This window comes from Panicum hallii, chromosome 8, assembly GCF_002211085.1.
Source record: "Panicum hallii strain FIL2 chromosome 8, PHallii_v3.1, whole genome shotgun sequence".
NCBI classification, from domain to species: domain Eukaryota; kingdom Viridiplantae; phylum Streptophyta; class Magnoliopsida; order Poales; family Poaceae; genus Panicum; species Panicum hallii.
The window spans coordinates 4,170,503-4,189,588 of NC_038049.1; the positions used below are offsets into that span (position 1 = coordinate 4,170,503).

The following is a 19,086-nucleotide window of genomic DNA, read 5'->3' on the forward strand; positions in this document are numbered from 1 at the left end:
TGCGATTTTTTCTATTTATGTTGCTTCGTAGAAAAAGTTGATGCTTCTAATCTTAATTACACTTAAAATCTTTTGTTTTGCCCCCTAAGCAACGCAGGGGCATGAAGCTAGTAGTAGTAGATTTTGCCAAGTCAGGGGGTCCGGAGCCCAGTAAACGAGCAGGCCAAGCGTACCAGGCCGTGTGGGCTAAAAACAGTAACAGGCCCATTCTTCACGTGCGCCGGGCGACAGCAGGGGCAAAACTTCGGTGACGCGAATCGCAAGGGACATTTGGGGCTTTGGCAATTGGCCGCCACACGGCTCGGCGGCTGCCGTCTATCCCGGCGATCAAAACCCCCAGCTTCTCCGGGATATACCGCGCAGCTCCGACCGGATCGGGTACGATTTCGTCGCCGTCGAACCACCCCTAGGCTCCCCAGGATCACCTGTTCGTACATTTCCGCAATCTGAACGGGTTTGTGCGCGGGAAGCTCTAGGGTTTGGCGTTATTTTCGCGACAGGGTTCTGTTCTTTCTTTCGGCGCCGGGGGACGGGGGTGTTCAAAGCTTGTGCTTCAATTCATGGATTCTGATATGCGCTCGAGGAGTTTTTGTCTCGTGTTTGAACTCTATTCCGTATGAATGGCACTTAGATCCCTTGTGCGGAATTTGGATCTGCTCTGCTTAATCACGGAAGTTCGTGTTGGCTTTGGGCGAAGCTACAATGAAACGTTATACTCCATAATACGGATTGGAAATGAGTAAGTGGTAGCTGATTTGTTAAGGCAAAATGGGTAAGATACTTGTTAACTAGGGTTGGTGAGTCTCCGTAAGAATTGCATCAGTCTGTTGTGCAAGTAGAGGAAGCATGTTCTTGAATCTTTCAAACAGCGTAAATGCTTGCATATTTAAAATTATGTTCATTTCTAAAGGGAAACCTGTGAAAATTGATACCACAATGCCTATTTTGTAAAAAAAAAAAGGCCTACAGCCAACTACTGCTTTGTGTTTTATGTAAAATAAATAATCTTGATATGTAAAACACTGCAATGTCTGCTTACCAGTTTTTTTATCCAAAATGCTAAGCTTGTTCATTCATTCATTTTTTTTTTCAGATTGGCAAAAAGTATCATGGCCAAGGTTCTTACGGATAGCGAAATAATGAAATGGAAAAGAGAAGCTATGTTAAGGAGGGAAATGGCAAGGAATCCCATTGTCTTTCTAGATGTATCCATGGGGGATGATCTGTCCAACAGGATGATTTTTGAGGTACTGTTTTTTCTTTCTTATTTTTTTAGTCTGTGCAAGTGTGACTGCTTGGAGGTCACTTAGGACAGGACTTGTAGTTTGTGCATTTCCTTATTATATGGACAAACATCATCTTAATTTGCTTAACCTGGATAACATTTGAAATTACCTTTTGCTTTCAGTTGTTTAAAGATGTTTCTCCTTTGGCAGCTGAAAATTTCAGAGCATTATGCACAGGTATATTGTCATTTAATATTTTTTTAGGTAAATATAAACCCTTTCATTGGTTCCTTATGAAGGATTATTTGTGGCGGCTAGTATTGGATTGCATTCTTACCGTGACCATCTGAATGACCAAGCGTTAGGATCCAAATTTACAGATTATCTCATCTTTGGTATTAGGAATAAGATACTGTCACGAAATTTCTTGGTTTCTGCGGCAAATTGGGATTTTGTAATGGCTGTGGTTCCTCAGGAATACATCCACCAAGAATATTGTAGCTTTTGCCATCATCTGGTTCACACTATTAAATTTTTTAAGTAAACTGATTTAAACCTTTTTGGTAATAGGATAGGATATACAATATAGTAAGTTTCACATAATTACACTTCTTCATCTGAACTTAGAAACAATTGCACCACTAAGAACATACTTAGAGGTAAACATCTGTTGCTTACAGTTTCCAAGTACTGTACCTTTTAGCATGGACAGTAGTAAGTAGACTACACCACTAGTAACATGGCTATGCTAACTATGAATTTATAGATATGATGCATGCTAGGAATCGTGAGAGCATACTATGTCATCTTGGGCATAGTAAATATGTTTTTCATGGTCTCATCAATTTGCTAAGTTAACTCAGCAATTAGCTTGTTACTCTAGATTAGGGTCGTACTGGTGAGTCAGATATGTATGTATGCCATCTAAATGATTGTATTCCAATGAAAAAGCATTTTTTTTGTAACTTTTTTTTTCATTACAAGGATGATGCACATGTACACGCACCACCACGCATGCAAACCACATTCACACACCTGCAAGTGAATATAATCCAATGAAAAAGCACTCACGTGCCCTTAATTCGTGGGCCTCTTGATTTGGAACCTTGAGAGTGGATCCGTACCCTCATGCCTCCACCAGCACATTGTTTTGAAACCTGAGGCAACAGTTCCTTGAAACAAGTTTTTAAAGGGTAGTTTTTATACTTTGGGATCTTTGTGAATTTAGTCTTAAATATGATCACACATTAATTGTTCTGTTTGTTTTGCTTCACAAATTTCAGTTGTCTAAATACAATTTTCTGCTGCCTATTTGGAAGGACAAACAGTGTTATGAATTGGTATTTATTCCTACTTGGAACAGTGATATCCATTGGCAGTCCTAACAAACTCTATTGTTCTTTCCTTTAGAAAGGTCTTTGGAATATTACTTAATTGTGAATTCTCATAACTGGATTCGGCTGCATCCAATACGCCTTTCTCTGTCAGAATATTATTTCTGATATCTTAGAACTTGATCTCATATTGCATATAATGATTAATAGTGCACATTTAGATGCTCATTGATTCTTAACATATCTGAACTAAATTTTGTATGTATCCTTTTCAGAGTAAGTTAATGAGTTGTATATGTTCAGCTTTTGGTACCCAAAAGCAATTTTTTCTACAATTATGCATTGTGTTTTTCGTTCTTTAAATTGCCAAACTTCAACTTGACATCATGAGCAAAGTTATCTGTTACTACAAGTTTCTTACACACTTTAAGTAGAACATTAGGCTTAGAATGCCTTGGTAGTACTTAATGTTTCCTTTTCTTCTTAGGAATCTGTGAGTCAGCAGGCAACGTCTGATAGCATCTTGTATATGGGTTATAAAATAATATTTAGATTTGAGATGAAGGTTCAAGACTTGGGTTCTATACAGCGGTCGACACAACATATTTGCACTACATTTTAACTTCACTTCTTGGATTTGAGTTATGTTATGAACTGTAATGTAACAAATGCGATGATATAGTGGTTAAAATCTACTATTCTTTGATAATGTTAATGTGATGATGTAGGGGTTCATATTATTATTCTTTGTTAATGTTAATGTGACGATGTAGTGGTTAGTATACTATTGTTCTTTGTGGAAACCTCCTGATAATGTAGTGGGCGTTGGTGTCACAGCCCACAAATTTGCTATTTGAGTTGACAGACAAGACAGTTTTGAGGTTAGAGTTCACTCCTTCCTAATTTCTGGCACTGTTTCATTTACTAACTGATTTTGCATGCTCTAGGAGAGATGGGGAAATCGCAGAAAACCAAGAAGCCATTATGTTACCAAGGATCAATCTTCCATCGGGTTACAAAGGGCTACGTGGCACAAGTTAGTTTCTTTCTGTTGTGCCTATCGTTTTACAGTTGATAATTTATTTAGAACTTTGTTAGCTCTATCTTTCCCTTGCTGTTTCGTCTTCCATTTTGTATAAGGATGCAAGTCATAGATATTGACTGCCTTTCTTAAATACTTATTACATAACAAGTGGAAAAAATCAGTGAATTTATTTCTTAGATTTAGCCATTGATTGATGTGTTGCTTTTTCAGGGTGGTAACGGCTCAAGCAGAGACGGTGAGTTTGCACAGCATGTTCTCTCTATTAAAAATTTTCATTGCATTTTTGAATCCAGATAATGTGGCAACTCCCCACTATTCTTTTATCTTTCTTGTTTTCTTGTGTTTTTCTACTGAAACATACTTATTTTGTTTTTTCTGCAAATTTTATATACTTATGTGTTTGTATACTTTGTGTGTTTGTCTAAGTCTTAAATGTGGGCTTCCATGCACGCCACACTTCCTGTGCTGATGCTAATTTTAGTCACCTTTGCCATTTATCCATCTTATGGCAATGTCCTTTATCCATTTAATTGTGGAACAGGTTCAGGTGGTGAAAGTATTTATGGCGGCGAGTTCACAGGTATTAATCTTTTAACTTGGTGTGAAGCCGTTGTACGCTAGATATCTTCTATTCAAATGCTATTTCTATGTGTATAGGCATATTTATGGAAATGTATCGATATTCTAATCGGCATTACAACCTTGTGCGGTTATAGTTGTGTTTGCTTTGCACTAAGTATGATATGTCAGTAATGTCAATTTTTTCCTTTTTAGAGAAAAATTGTGTCCGGCATAATAAGAGAGGTCTATTGACAACGACTGGTACACATATCCGCTCACAGTTCCAGATTCTGTTCGAGCCTAATGCGCGCTACGACAGGTGAACTTGCCAGACTGAAATGCTTATGCCTTTTGTCTAATATTTTTAGTATGAGATCATTCGGACTACTATGTGTTTCCAACTTTGTAAGTTCTACTGATAATATTATCTTACTATGTTTGCAGGAATTGCACCGTTTTCGGAAACCTTGTCAGTGGATATGATGTTTTGAGGAGTATCGAGGATGTTCCTGTTCATGGACCTTCCTCAACTCCTGATATTCCAATAATAATAGTTGATTGTGGAGAACTGGTTTCCAAAAAAGTACTTGCTGACAGAGTAGAACATGGTAATGCTTGTAAATTACTATGCCCAAGTCTAAATGGACTCATGCTTGGGATCAGATAGAGTATTTTTAATAATTGTCAATGCATAGCTGTAAACAAACTCAATTTTTTAATGCCATTACAGAAACTTTTTGAGTTACACTACCAATCTTAAAATTGTTTGCTACAAATAATAGAAAAATCTAACACTGGATTGGGTCAACTTGCATGATGTAGAAAATAAGTTAAATTTAGAACTTCTTTTTGATAGTAAGGTGATTGAAAGGGCCCAGTTATCTTACTCATTTAACACCATGTTGATGTGTTGGACAGAACAAAAGTGGGCCACTAACTCATATAGCTCAAGTGAGAGCAGCATAGACAGAAAGCATAGGAAGCGGCGCAGGTCTGTTCACATTGTCAAGTTGGTCATATTGGACCTTTGAATGTAAGTGTAACATATGTTGTTCTATTAGCAGGTTGGTACCTAATGATGGTATAACTGAAGACAGACCCAAGGACCATAATGGGCAGTCATATCAAGTTTCTGGTATTTTTTTTTCTTTTTGCTCATATATGCACATTACACATGTGTTGCTGTTGCTTCTGTATCACTCAAGTGAAATTGAACTAAGGTTTTGAAAACTCTGTTTAAATTTCTCAAAGTGGATTGGCATTACCTCAACATTGATCAACTGTGTAGGGGCAACATGATATCATATCTGGTCGAGTACTTCTCCATTATATTCAAGAAGCTGATATAATGATTGGCCAGGAACCTCAAAGGAAATAAGAAAGTAGTCCAAATTTTTGCATGCATGGCATAAAATTTGTACTTTAAGGTCCTGTGATCTATAATTTGTGCTGTTCCGCACCATACTGGTGTGATCCGTGCGAGTGACATTACAGAACTCGAAAAGAATGTGGATATAGCGCCTGCTAACAACTCAATGAGCAAGCGCCCCGGCACAAGCCCACATTCAGTTATAAGACCAAACGGGCCAACAAACGGGAGTCCTCGCCATGGTCGCAGTAGAAGCCCTATCCACGCTCAGAAAAGAAGTAAGAGCCCTATCAGAGGACATGATATTAATGAGTGCATCAATTGTCTGCAAGTAGGGCACATCGCTCACATAACTGCACCTGTGGTTTTCTTCATTTGTTATACAGTATTTGATTGTGTTATGTTTCATCTGTAGATACACAGGTTATAGATAAATGAATTGTTCATTTTCTAACGGACAACTTCTGGGTTTATTTATGGTCTGCACATCAACGAATCAGTTCTGAATAGTCATGAATTTTGTGGTTTTTTAACTTATTCATATTATTAGCAACTCCAATAAAAAATAATTGATTGTTTGGTTTGCATGCAGTTAAAGTATCCAAATCAATTATATAATAATATTTATATTTGAAAATGGTATGAGTATGTACTGAAAATGAGTTTCAATGTATAATTGTGCTATGTCTTGAAAATATACTAGTAGTAGATTGGTAGTCAGAGTCAGAGATCGTCATAAAAAATTGGAGTATTTTTTATGCACATTGTTGAATGAATTCTTTGAGATGTTTGTTTGCTTGCTTAACCTACTCTAGCGGTTGGTTGCATGCTATGATTTATTTCATTTTGCAACTTATGCTTGTGTGTACAGGAGGAGCACAATCTCAGGCTGCCCCATCTATGGAGATCGAGGGAAGGGGATTTGGATACAGCAGCAGCCCTACACGCAGTTGTTCACCCCCACCTGTTGAGAAACCAAGGTCCCATCGCGATCACTCACTATCCATGCCCAGAAGTTGCTTCTTCAGGTCAAGATTAGCGGAGTAGGATGCTTGGAACATGTACAATACAACACAAGCCTTAGCGACTCGGTCACAAACAAGCCTTAGTGACTTGGTCACAACGTTGTTGGAACTACCTTGCTACTGAGATCCTAAACTGACAGGATGCGCATGTTGGAACGTTGGAACACTGGATTAGCGGAGTAGGCTTGACTGAGATGCCACTGCAGTCACTGATTCTTCTGTGGGCCATGAACTCAAACTCTAAATGATATCACTTTTCCAGTTCAAAGCTTTGCTGTGATATTCGAGCCTGGTGTTTGCATCTCAGCATCTGTGATGTTTGCGTACATTGTTCAAATATTTGTCGTTCAATAGGCATTAAGTAAGTTGACATTTACAATCTGTGACATTCTGGTTACTGGGAAGCGTATAAGGAATGAGAATTCTGTTCCCAGTCCTGGTAGCTTGAGAATTTCTTACGGAGATGCATTCCCGTTTCTTGTTGGGAAGTGCTTTTGTTTTCCTTGATTCGGTGAGCATGTACCGTTCCTCTTTCATCTACTACCAGTGTTCCTTTTATGGTTGACATGCCAACAAGCGACAGCATCATCCAGTATAGTCATTTAGGTAGTGTAATCAACAGACGGTATCAGTCTAATCTATCAAAATCTTCAGAAGTCTGTACTCTCAGGTGAAATTTCTCCTTTCAAGAGCAACTCCAAGAGATTAGGTATAACTCTATAGCTAAATTTAGAGTCTTAGAGGGGCTCTAAAAAACAGAAAACTTTCTAAATGGGGGGTGGGGGGGGGGGGGGGTTCTTGACTCTCCATATTCAAATAAGGTCCGCATCGGATCTTTCGTTTTTTCCCCTGTTCCTTCCGCCGCCGCCGCCGCGTCCTGGCGCGTGGGCGCGAAGGCCGTGGAGCCGCGGTGGGATTGAACGAGCACGGACCACGGAGGAAGCCTAAGCTCCCGCGACCTCCGCGACTGGTTCAGCATGTCCAGCATTGCCGGCATCATGTACGACGTCGTGGCTCCCGCCGCGTCCAACCGCCGCCCAGCGTCTCCGCCCCGCCGCCGCCGGACGTCATCTGCCGCGACATGGTGCGCTGCTGCGCGTGCGAGCTCAGCCCGGCAAGCACGTACGCGCGCCCGGACAGCTCGTACCGCTGCCGGTCTGCCACGCGTGCGCGCATCTCCCGCAGCTCGCGCGACAGCGCCAGGCACGTGGAGTCCCCGCCCGCGCCGCGGCGGACCGCGCCACGGAGCGCTGCAGCTGCGGAGGATCTCCACCGCCTCCGCGTGCGCGCCACGCTCCGCCGCCGCGATGCTGTCCGTCGCCTCCGCCCGGACGCGCTCGCGCTCGACCTCGACGGAGCGCCCCGCGGTCACGGTGCCCCAGGGCCTCAGCACGTGCTCCTGCATAAGGAGGTCCTATTTTCAACTAACAACTTACCTTTATCACCTTTATCGTTGTCTAGTGTTGTTCTTATTTATTACAGGATTTTGAGGATGTTATTTCCAATGAGATGCCGGCTGGACTTTCTCCCATCCGCGGAATTGAGCAACAACCCCATTCTTTGTGCTCCTGCACAAGGAGATCCTATTTTCAACTAACGACTTACTTTCATCGCTGCCTAGTACCGTTCTTGATTTATTACAGGATTTTGAGGATGTTTTTCCCAATGAGATGCCAGCTGGAGTTCCTCTCATCTGCGGCATTAAGCACCAAATTGATTTGGTACCTGGTGCTTCTCTTTCGGATCGTCCAGCCTACCGCACCAATCTCGAAGAAACAAAAAAAATTCAGCGACAAGTAAAAGAGCTTTTGGACAAAGGGTACATTTGTGAATCCCTATCACCATGTGTTGTTCCAGTTCTTTTGGTCCCAAAGAAAGATGGGTCTTGACGCATATGTATTGATTGTGGTGCTATCAATGGTATAATTGTTAGATAAGTGAGGAACACCACAACCCCATTCTTTGTGCTACTGCACAAGGAGGTCCTATTTTCAACTAACGACTTACCTTCATCGCCACCTAGTGTTGTTCTTGATTTATTACATGATTTTGAGGATGTTTTTCCCAATGAGGTGCCAGCTGGACTTCCTCCCATCCACGACATTGAGCACAAAATTGATTTGGTACCAGGTGCTTCTCTTCCAAATCGTCTAGCCTACCGCACCAATCCCGAAGAAACAAAAGAAATTCAGCGACAGTTAAAAGAGCTTTTGGACAAAGGATATTGTCAGCGCCACGGGAACAAGGGTACCCGTTACGCAGGACAAGATTAAGGGCAGATGGGTTGAGGAGGCCCACCACGGCCCAATAACGGCGGCAGGCCGACCCGCCGCTCAGGCTTCTAGAGGACGCCAAGTCATGGAGGGCAACTGCCTCTCCAAGGAAAGCAGTGGTTCCTTAGTTAAGAAGGAATTGCCTGAGGGCATATTTACCGCGCCCGCCCTGCAGCGGGCAGGCGGGCCACCACGGCGCATCTTCCCCATAAAACAGCATGATTAGGGGGAGGCGTGTGATCAGACAGCATACTGACCATGGTAAGGGGAGCCTCCCCCTCGGTCACGTTCCGTCGAGCTGGCGGTGGCCGGCGCAGGTGGCCCCCACTAGCAGCACCGACCTTCGCGTCAATTAAATCACAAGGAAAAGCCGCGGGCTCTGGTCGATCCCGGAGGAGAACCCCGGAGCACCCCAGAGTAAACCAAGGGCCCCACGCGGGCGCCACTAGCATCCCGGGATGCCCCGGGTTGCACAGGAAGGGACCCCCGGAGCCGACCGACCCTAGCCCACGGCATAGGATCACGTCTGACGAACAGGCTCCACTTGCTGGGCGGCGCCCCGCTGTAGGCGTAACATTCACACTCAAGATGGTAACTTCTCCTTGGGCCCACAGGAGAGGATATAAATAGAGCGTAAGGGCACCATGCAAGAGGAGGCTGGTCTCCCCAACAACCACATTAAGCTCACTTGAGCAAGATCACACACCGAGAATAGAATACAACCAGCACCACATAAGACGTAGGGTGTTACGCTCCCGAGCGGCCTGAACCTGTCTAAATCTCCTTGTTCCAATCTTTCGTCACACGGTTGAAATCTCATCGCGTGTTACACCCTGGCCGAATCTCTAAACAGGGGTTCCCACGAATCCCTGCTCGCGGTTCTCACCCACTATCAGGTATGTTCGTGAATCCCTATCACCATGTGTTGTTCCAGTTCTTTTGGTCCCAAAGAAAGATAGGTCTTGGCGCATGTGTGTTGATTGTCGTGCTATCAATACTATAACTGTTAGATATTGCCATCCCATTCCAAGGCTTGAGGACATGTTAGATGTTGAGTGGCTCAACTATTTTCACCAAGATTGATTTACGTAGAGACTATCACCAAATTCGCATGAAAATTGGTGATGAATGGAAGACAACATTTAGGACTAAATTTGGTTTATATGAATGGCTTGTGATGCCCTTTAGTTTAACGAATGCTCCTTCAACTTTTATGCGTTTAATGAATCGTGCTTTAGGAGCTTTTATTGAAAAATTTGTGGTTGTTTATTTTGATGATATCCTGATCTATAGTAAATCATTTGATGAATATCTTGATCATATCCGTGAAGTCCTTACTATTTTGAGAGCAGAGAAATTGTATGGAAATATTGCTAAGTGCACCTTTTGCACGGATCGTGTTGTTTTTCTTGGTTTTTTTTCACTTTAGATGGCATACAGGTTAATGAAGAGAAGATTAAAGCGTTAAAGACTTGGCCTACACCTGAAAATGTGAGCCAAGTTCAAAGTTTTCATGGTCTTGCAGATTTCTACCGGTGATTTGTTAGAATTTTTTAATTGATGAATAGTGCCAAAAGTGAAGAGTTATCTCTTGAACAAGAGATAATCTCATATACAAACTTGGAGATTGCAAGGGGATGATATATATGGTCATTCATATTATGAGCTATGTGCTAAGAGTTACTATCTCCGTCTCAAAATATAACAACTTTTTAACTTGATCAAAGTCAAACATTTTCATTTATGACCAATAATATCTCAAAAATAATTACTTTAAATAGAAAAATTACATATTAGGATAGTTGGTTTCATTATAAATAAACTAATATTATTTTTATATTATCAATCTTTATGATTTTTTAATATCTATGATTAAAGTTTAAAAGATTTGACTTGAAGAAAATCTAAAAATAGCTATATTCTGGGTCGGAGGTAGTAGATCATTAGAAGAGTTGTCTTCTAGAGTGTTTAGAGCTAGGTACTACCTCCTACATTTGGAGAAGGTCTTATTCTGTTATTAAACAAGTGTCACAGATATTATGTAATCATAAATATCAACATCCGAAGCATTGATCCACAGGAAGCTTGGTAACTTTTTGATTGGCGATTTCTATGTATACACCATGTTGCGTACAAATGAAAAATGAAAATGGGAACGGAAAAAGTGAAACAACCAACAAAAAAGCTAGGCACACGTGTAGCGTTCCAATCTTCATGATCACACCCTAAGCATATCATATATCAAGGTATGGATAATTGCTCACCTCACATGCCACGCGGTGGCACGGTTGCTACGGTGGTCCCCTATGAGCTGGAGAAACTGCATTCCAGCTTCTGATCTGGGATTAAATACGTTCACGCAGAATCAGCCTCCAAATCGTGTACATTGGATGTGGACCGGCCTAGCAGTTGGCGTTCCCGGGCCGAGTTACTCGTTAGACCGACGCCAGCTGACGGATGGACGCATGGAGTATGTCAGATATTTTGAAATGGGCCTTGGAGCCTTAGAGCCGACGGCCCAGCAGGAGGAGCAACGGGTGGAGAAAAATGCCGATTCAGCGCGGGCGGGCGGCCATGGGATATTGGCGCGGCCTGTGGGAAAAATCCCCATCCTCTTTCATTTCCCACGCGACGCGGTCGTCCAGTTGAAAGGAGCAGGAGCAGCGTGCGGCGGCGCGCGGGGGTTGCAGGAGCAGCGGGCGACGACGCGGGGGGAGCAGGAGAAGGGGCGGTGCGCGGGGGAGCAGGAGCAGGGGGCGGCGGCGCGCGGGGGGAAGCAGGGGCGGCGCGTGGGGAGGAGCAGGGGCCGGCGCCGGAGGAGCAGGGGGCGGCGCACGGGGGAGCAGGAGCAGCGGGCGGCGGCGCGGGGGGGAGCAGGAGAAGGGGCGGCGGCGCGGGGGGAGCAGGAGAAGGGGCGGTGCGCGGGGGGAGCAGGAGAAGGGGCGGCGCGCGAGGGAGCAGGGCAGGGGTTTAGGGCGGCGGCGCGGGGGGAGCATAGCAGGGCAGGGGCGGCGGCCTAAAAATTTTCCTCCCATTTCCGCCCCTTCTCTGCCGATGGTGGGAGGTGTACGTTGCTTTCACCTTCGACCTTAACCCCCAGAACCGGCTCCAATCCATGGCGCTCTGACTTTTTCGCAAGTTCGTCGCACGGGACGCGTACCCCGCCTATTCGTGCGACGATGACGACGAAGACTTGGCCGTCTTTGGTGACCCGATGGAGCTTTGTGTGCAACGCAAACCGAGGACAAGGAGAGGCTCCGTGATGGGTCGCCAAGTTGTGCTGCGAGGGCTACACGAAGGCGACGCCCGGCTTGGGCAAGACTACTTCAACGACATCCATGTTTACGACGACAAAGCGTTTAGAAGAAGGTTTGAGCTGCTTGTAAATATTGACCGGCCTTATTTTTTTACCAATAGCGTGTTGCAGCTCTGCATTGTTGGAGCACGTTGGTTGCTCTCAATCCTTTTGACATGGCAATGGTGCGGTTATTAGTGCTGCCTGCAGCCTGCTACCTCTTAATTAACTAGAGTGTGTATGTATGGTACGGCTTTTTGTATATCATGGCTTTTGTGATTATAAGACATCTACCAATAGTATCAAAACTTAAATGCCAATCGTCCGTTTGCATGTTTTTCATTGGCTTGCTAATGTCTGAATATGCTACTGCCTCATCAAGACGTTTGGTGGTGTGATAATTTTTTTATTTCTATTTACCTGTTTTGTGCAGACTTACACTTGCTGTACACAATATTTATGTAATGATTGACCTCATGCTTGTAGGTTCAGGATGACAAAATGATTGTTCCACCGGATCACAACAACAATTGCTTCAAACTACTACTACTTCAAGCAAAACCCGGACGCAAGGGGTCTCTTAGGCTGCACCCCTAGGCAAAAGGTTACAGCTGCATTGAGGATGCTGGCCAACGGCAATTCAGCAGACGAGCTTGATGAGAAACTTAGGATGGGAAAGACTACAATTGCAGAAGCGACACAGAAATTTGCTTGGGCAATAATCCGCTTATTTAGTGATGAGTATCTCCGCCGTCCTAATGCTCAAGATGTTGCAAGGCTGCTGGAAATAGGTGAAAGGAGGGGCTTCCCTGGCATGCTTGGAAGTTTGGATTGCATGCACTGGCAATGGGACAAATGCCCTACTGGATGGCACGGCTTCTATAGTGGTCATTGTCAGCACCCCACTGTCATTCTAGAGGCCGTGGCTTCATCGGACCTCTGGATATGGCATGCCAATTTTGGCATCCTCGGATCGTGCAATGACATCAACGTGTTGCACCGCTCTCACTTGTTTGATGACCTGGCTCAAGGTAATGCCCCTCTTGTTAACTTCACCGTCAATGGAAATTCATATGATATGACATGGGTTACTACCTTGCTGATGGTATATACCCTGAGTGGGCTACTCTTGTGAAGGGGGTGCATTGTCCTATAACTGAAGAGCAAAAATTCTTTACACTCAAGCAAGCAGAGTGCAGAAAAGATGTTGAAAGGGCATTTGGTGTACTTCAAGCTAGGTACAGGATTGTTGCCCAGCCAGCTCGGCTTTGGAAACCAAGTGTGCTCAAATCCGTCATGGAATGTTGCATAATTCTTCACAACATGACCATCGAAGATGAGAGGGAGTTCCCACTTCCAAGGTGGGAAGACTATGATGACGCTACCGATCCTAACCTTGGCACAGGAAGGAATATTCCCCCCATAGAGGAGTTGATAGCAAGGCACAAGCTCATCGAAAGCAAAACAACGCACCACCAACTTCGTGAAGCGTCCCCCATCAGGGAAGACTTAAAAGCGTTAATTTATCAGTCCCAGGAGGCTGATAACACTTTTATTACAACAGGTGGTACATCATCGTACAACTCTTCGCGGTAATGGGCAGTGAAGCGCCACTATCGCGAGGATTACAACTAAAACCCATACCACTACACTAGTTACGAAAAGAGAATCATCAGAGTCTTGCGCCATGCGGAATCCAGCGGTGACCTCAACCACAGGCAAGACTGGGTGCAGGACGAAACCCTACTCGTTGTCTTCGGGGACGTAGTCTGGGTCTTCCACTGTAAAAGTAAGAAGGGGTGAGTACAAACGTACTCAGCAAGTCCAATCACACCCACGGGGGGGGGGGGGGGTATAACAGAATTTAATGCACAGGATAATCCAAAGATAAAGTTATAGTTCATTTACGAAAAACTCAGTTGTGTGCAAGGTTTGTTCAAAAACAACTTTCAAAACGAGTTTTCTAATACCAAAAAGCACACGGTGTCGATCCGCATAGGATCCAAATTTTAAACTGCTACCGGACTCCCCGTCCACCGTAGCACACGGCACAACTGCCGGACACTTTCCAAACAACTCACACCAGCCCATCCATTCCCAGAGAGAAACACTAGTTATGTGACCACACCGTAACCTACCCAATACCGTGGGCACGGCTATTCGAATAGATTTTAACTCTGCAGAGGTGTGCAACTTTACCCACAGGTGGGGTACCACAGCACGAACACCTTAGTGCCGGTGCAGATCCCAACAAAGCCATTACCCACCTTAGCTAGACCTGGCTTGCCACCACGGGCTCCATCAAGGGGTCATTCGACCTGTCTCCGAGGTTTAACCGGGGCATAAGTCACACAGAGCTTATCCCTTCTCCTTGATCACCCGTTGCTCTCAGCTCTCCTGATGGCTATCAGGCTAACTAGTGGGGTTTATGCTAAGCCGTTGCCCATACAACGGTCAAGTGGTTCGCACTACAAGAAGCTAGGTGAGATGTCACATCAACTCGGTCCTTAGGGGTGACAAGATGGATATCTCCCTTCCACGCTCAACCACACAGGTACGAGCACACCAACAGCAATTCACACAGAAATGCCATCCATCCCGTCTAACTCACTTTTCAAAACCACACTTTATCCCTTCCCACACGCGCACACACTTTCTTTGCAAAACCAGGTGGTCAAAGTATGGTTGTCATATCAAGGGTGACTATCCTACCATGGTTACGGCATGCAAAACCATGCAATTTTATAAAACAGGCCATCGGGTTGTGTTTATAAAAACTAGGACAAAAACATGCATCAAAGGGCAGAATTGAACTTGCCATCGTCAAGCCCTTGCGGAAGGTCCTGATCGAAGCACTGTCCTTCGGGTTCGGGGTCGCAGAACTGGTCCTCAGTTGCTCGGTCGCAGTCGGGAACCTCGTCGTTCACTCCGTGTCCTACGACGCAAACAAACAGACACACGATCAAGCGAAGGAACTAAAAGCTTTTATCGTTGAGCTTGAATCGGAAATAATTTAGTTACGGAGTTAGGGATGATATCTTTGGGTGGTTTCTGTATAGCGTGCTTAGAACTATGCTAGAAAGGGTGTGGTAAAATTTCAGGTCGATCGGAGGTCGTTTCGCACATAAAATGACGAGGTAAAGGGAGATCTAGGGGTCAAACAGGGAATCCAGGGCTTATTTGTAAGTTTCTCTAAAAAGGGAAGGGCTTATTTGTAAATTACAGAAGTGTTAGGGTGTAGTAGAAAGTGTGGGGGGCCTATTTGGAATTAAGTTTGCTTTGTGGGGGGGGGCTTAGTTTGAAAGAAAATAGTAAACAGGGGCTTTCTTGCAAAAAGGCCAATAGAGTGGGGGCTATTTAACAGTTAGGGAAGAAGGGAGGGGGCTAAGGGCAAAATAGCCCTTTCTTCTTCCTCCAGCCGTGGGAAACAGGGGAGGGGGAGGAACAGGGCGCCGGCGGCGGCCCAACCCGGCCGGCCAAGGCACGGCGGCGGCCCGGGGGTGGGGGAGAAGAGGGAGGGGGCGCGGGGAACCCATCCCCGGCCTCACCTTGGCTCGGGTTGCAGCGAGGGGGGCTGCCCACGGGAGCATGCGGCGGCGGGCAGAGGCGCTCGTGGAGGCGGCGCCGGGCTGGGGGAGGCGAGGGGCCGGGTGGTGGAGTGGGTTGTGGGGTGGGTGAGCCGCGCGGGGAGCCAATTTATAGAGGACGGGGGCGACGGGGCGGAGGGGAACGAGATGATGGCGGCCGGCGGGCAGTGCGGGCGCCATTAATGGCGTTCCGGCCGCACGCGGCCGTCGCGACGCGGCGTGGCGCGGGCCGGGGGCGGGGCGGCGCTCACCGCGGCGTGCGCACGTGGATACAGTGGTGAGGGAGGACGCGGCAGCGGCGGTCGGCGCGGCGTCGCGGCGTGGCCGTGCGACGGGCGGCGCGGCGAGCGGCGCAGCGTGTGGAGCACGCGCAGGGCGTGCACGGCCGGGCGCAGAGGCGTGCGTGCGTGGGCACGGGTGGCCGAGCCCGGGGGCATGCGTGCGCACAGGGGAGGGAAGGTGGCCGTGGTTCGGGAGCCGGGGTCGGGCGGCGTTCAGGAGCAGAGAGGGGAGGAAAGAAAGAAGGAAGGAAGAAGAAAGGAAAAAGGGAGATAGGAAAAGAGAAAAAAAAGAGAGGGGGGAACGCGTCGGCGCCGGTCGCGGCGGCGACCGCGGCCGGTCGGCCACGCGCCCTATATTCGCGCGAGGAAAGGTGTCGCGTCGGCGCTAATCGCGGCGGGCGGCCGCGCGTGGGCGACAAGCCGTCAAGTGACGCGGAACGGGACAGCGGTCCGGTTAGGGTTAGGGTTTTGTCGTTGAACCGTTTTTACGAATTACTCTAGCGTGTGAGCGGTGCGGGATGGTCAGGCTTGCGTCGGCCGTCGGTGTGGCGGTGAAACGGAGGGAGTCAGGGTTTTATGACGGATAAATTTTCGGTCAGGGCACCTTAACGCGTAATTTAGATTCAAAATTTTCGGGACGTCACAAACCTACCCCACTTAAATGAATCTCGTCCTCGAGATTCGGCCGATTCTTGAATAGATGGGGAAACTCCTTCTTTAGCGCCTCCTCGCGTTCCCAGGTTGCTTCTTCTATTCCGTGTCTGCTCCATTGAACTCTGCATATCCGTACCTCAGAGTTTCTTGTCCTTCTAGTGACAGTGTCCAGGATTTTGACCGGTACTTCCTGGTATCGCAGATCCGGCTGTAGGTCTATTGTTTCCGCTGGCACATATTCCCCCTCGGGTACTCTTAAACATCTCCTTAATTGCGAGACATGAAATACTGGGTGTATGTCTGACATTCCTTCCGGTAACTCCAGTCGGTATGCCACTGCTCCGACCCTCTTCAGAACTCGGTACGGTCCAATGTATCGAGGGGCCAATTTTCCTTGCACTTGAAACCTTCGCGTTCCCCGAATGGGTGAGACCTTGAGATAAGCAAAATCTCCCGGATTGAAACTTATTTCCCGCCTCTTCTTGTCTGCGTAGCTCTTTTGTCGGGACTGAGCCGCTTTTAATTTCTCGCGGATTTCCGCTACTTTTTCCTCTGCTTCTTTTATAAGTGCCGGTCCTACTAGGGCACGTTCCCCAACTTCCGACCACATCAATGGAGTTTTGCACTTTCTTCCATAGAGGGCTTCGAATGGCGACATGCCCAAGCTGGCTTGGTAACTGTTATTGTACGAGAATTCCGCATAGGGCAGACTCTGTTCCCAATCATTTCCATAGGTCAGGACACATGCTCTCAGCATATCTTCCATGATCTGATTCACCCTTTCGGTTTGACCATCCGTCTGTGGGTGGTATGCGGAGCTAAAATCTAACTTAGTGCCCATGGCTTTATGTAGGCTTTTCCAAAACCTAGATGTAAATTGGGTCCCTCTATCCGAGACAATTCTGCTAGGCACTCCATGTAACTTCACTATGTTTTCCACGTAAAGTTTTGCCAGCTTTTCTCCACCATAAGTGGTTCTTACGGGTATGAAATGTGCCGATTTAGTGAGTCGATCCACAATTACCCATATGGAATCGTGTCCCTTCTGTGTTCGGGGTAGTCCCACTACAAAGTCCATCCCTATCTCATCCCATTTCCAGACCGGGATAGGCAAGGGTTGCAATAATCCTGCCGGCTTTTGATGTTCGGCCTTGATCCTTTGGCAGGTATCACAATGTGCCACAAATCGTGCAATATCCGCCTTCATCCCATTCCACCAATATTTTTGCTTTATATCCATATACATTTTGGTGGATCCTGGGTGGATGGAGTAGGCCGAGTTATGGGCTTCGTCCATGATTATTTGCCGGAAGTCTCCATTCTGGGGTACGCAAATCCTATCCTCGTACCACAACGTCCCCTTATCGTCCACTCTAAAACCTGGTGCTTTGTTTTCTCCAGTTTGCTTGCAGATCTTCACTAGCTCTTGATCCGAGTTTTGAGCCTCTCTAATTTTATCCTCTAATGTTGGTTGGACGTTCAGCACATGGCTGGGACCTCGCGGAACAATGTGCACGTTTAATCGTGCCATCTCCTCGCGTAGGTGGTCATCCTTGGGTCCATAGGTTTTTCGGCTTAAGGCATCGGCTACCACGTTCGCCTTTCCGGGGTGATACTGAATTTCCAAATTATAGTCCTTGACCAACTCCAACCATCTTCTCTGCCTTAAATTTAAATCCGGCTGGGTAAAGATATACTTCAGACTCTTGTGGTCGGTGTAAACCTCACACTTATTTCCGATCAGGTAATGTCTCCAAATCTTAAGGGCATGCACTACGGCTGCTAGTTCCAAATCATGGGTCGGGTAATTCTGCTCATGAGTCTTAAGTTGGCGGGAGGCGTATGCAACGACTTTCCCGTCTTGCATCAGTACGCACCCTAATCCTTGTCGGGATGCGTCACAATAAATGACAAAGTCCCGATGAATATCCGGTAGGGTCAGCACTGGGGCGGTTGTTAACCTTTGCTTCAACTCTTGAAAACTTCTCTCACAGGATTCTGTCCAAGCGAACTTTTTCTCCTTCTTAAGAAGTTCCGTCATGGGTCGGGCTATTTTAGAGAATCCCTCGATAAATCTCCGATAGTACCCGGCTAACCCAAGGAAGCTCCTGATTTCACTAACGTTAGTTGGTCGCTGCCAGTTGGAGACTGCTTCGACCTTCTCCGGGTCCACAGCTACGCCTTCCGCGGTCAGGATGTGACCAAGGAAAGCTACTCTTTCCAGCCAGAATTCGCACTTGCTAAACTTAGCATAGAGCTTATGTGTTCTCAGCTTCTCCAAAACTACCCGCAGATGTTGCTCATGTTCCTGAATACTCTTGGAGTAGATAAGTATGTCGTCGATAAAGACTACGACAAACTTATCCAGCTCGTCCATAAATATCTTGTTCATGAGGTTCATAAAATAGGCAGGGGCATTGGTTAGTCCGAAGGACA

General features: G+C 46.1%; 2 protein-coding genes across 2 annotated transcripts; both read left to right on the plus strand.

Annotated features, from left to right (window-relative positions):
- The first annotated feature begins 3,489 nt into the window (after positions 1–3,489).
- Positions 3,490–6,799, plus strand: LOC112903448 (peptidyl-prolyl cis-trans isomerase cyp11-like). The gene is made up of 9 exons (XM_025972722.1): positions 3,490–3,596; positions 3,816–3,840; positions 4,147–4,185; positions 4,380–4,485; positions 4,611–4,774; positions 5,085–5,157; positions 5,231–5,301; positions 5,661–5,813; positions 6,407–6,799. Exons 1-9 carry the CDS (start codon positions 3,513–3,515, stop codon positions 6,580–6,582), a joined length of 891 nt encoding a protein of 296 aa, XP_025828507.1. The 5' UTR covers positions 3,490–3,512; the 3' UTR covers positions 6,583–6,799.
- A 5,951-nt stretch (positions 6,800–12,750) lies between these two features.
- On the plus strand, positions 12,751–13,263 carry LOC112903525. The gene has a single exon (XM_025972790.1). It carries the CDS (start codon positions 12,751–12,753, stop codon positions 13,261–13,263), a length of 513 nt encoding a protein of 170 aa, XP_025828575.1.
- Positions 13,264–19,086: the final 5,823 nt, after the last annotated feature.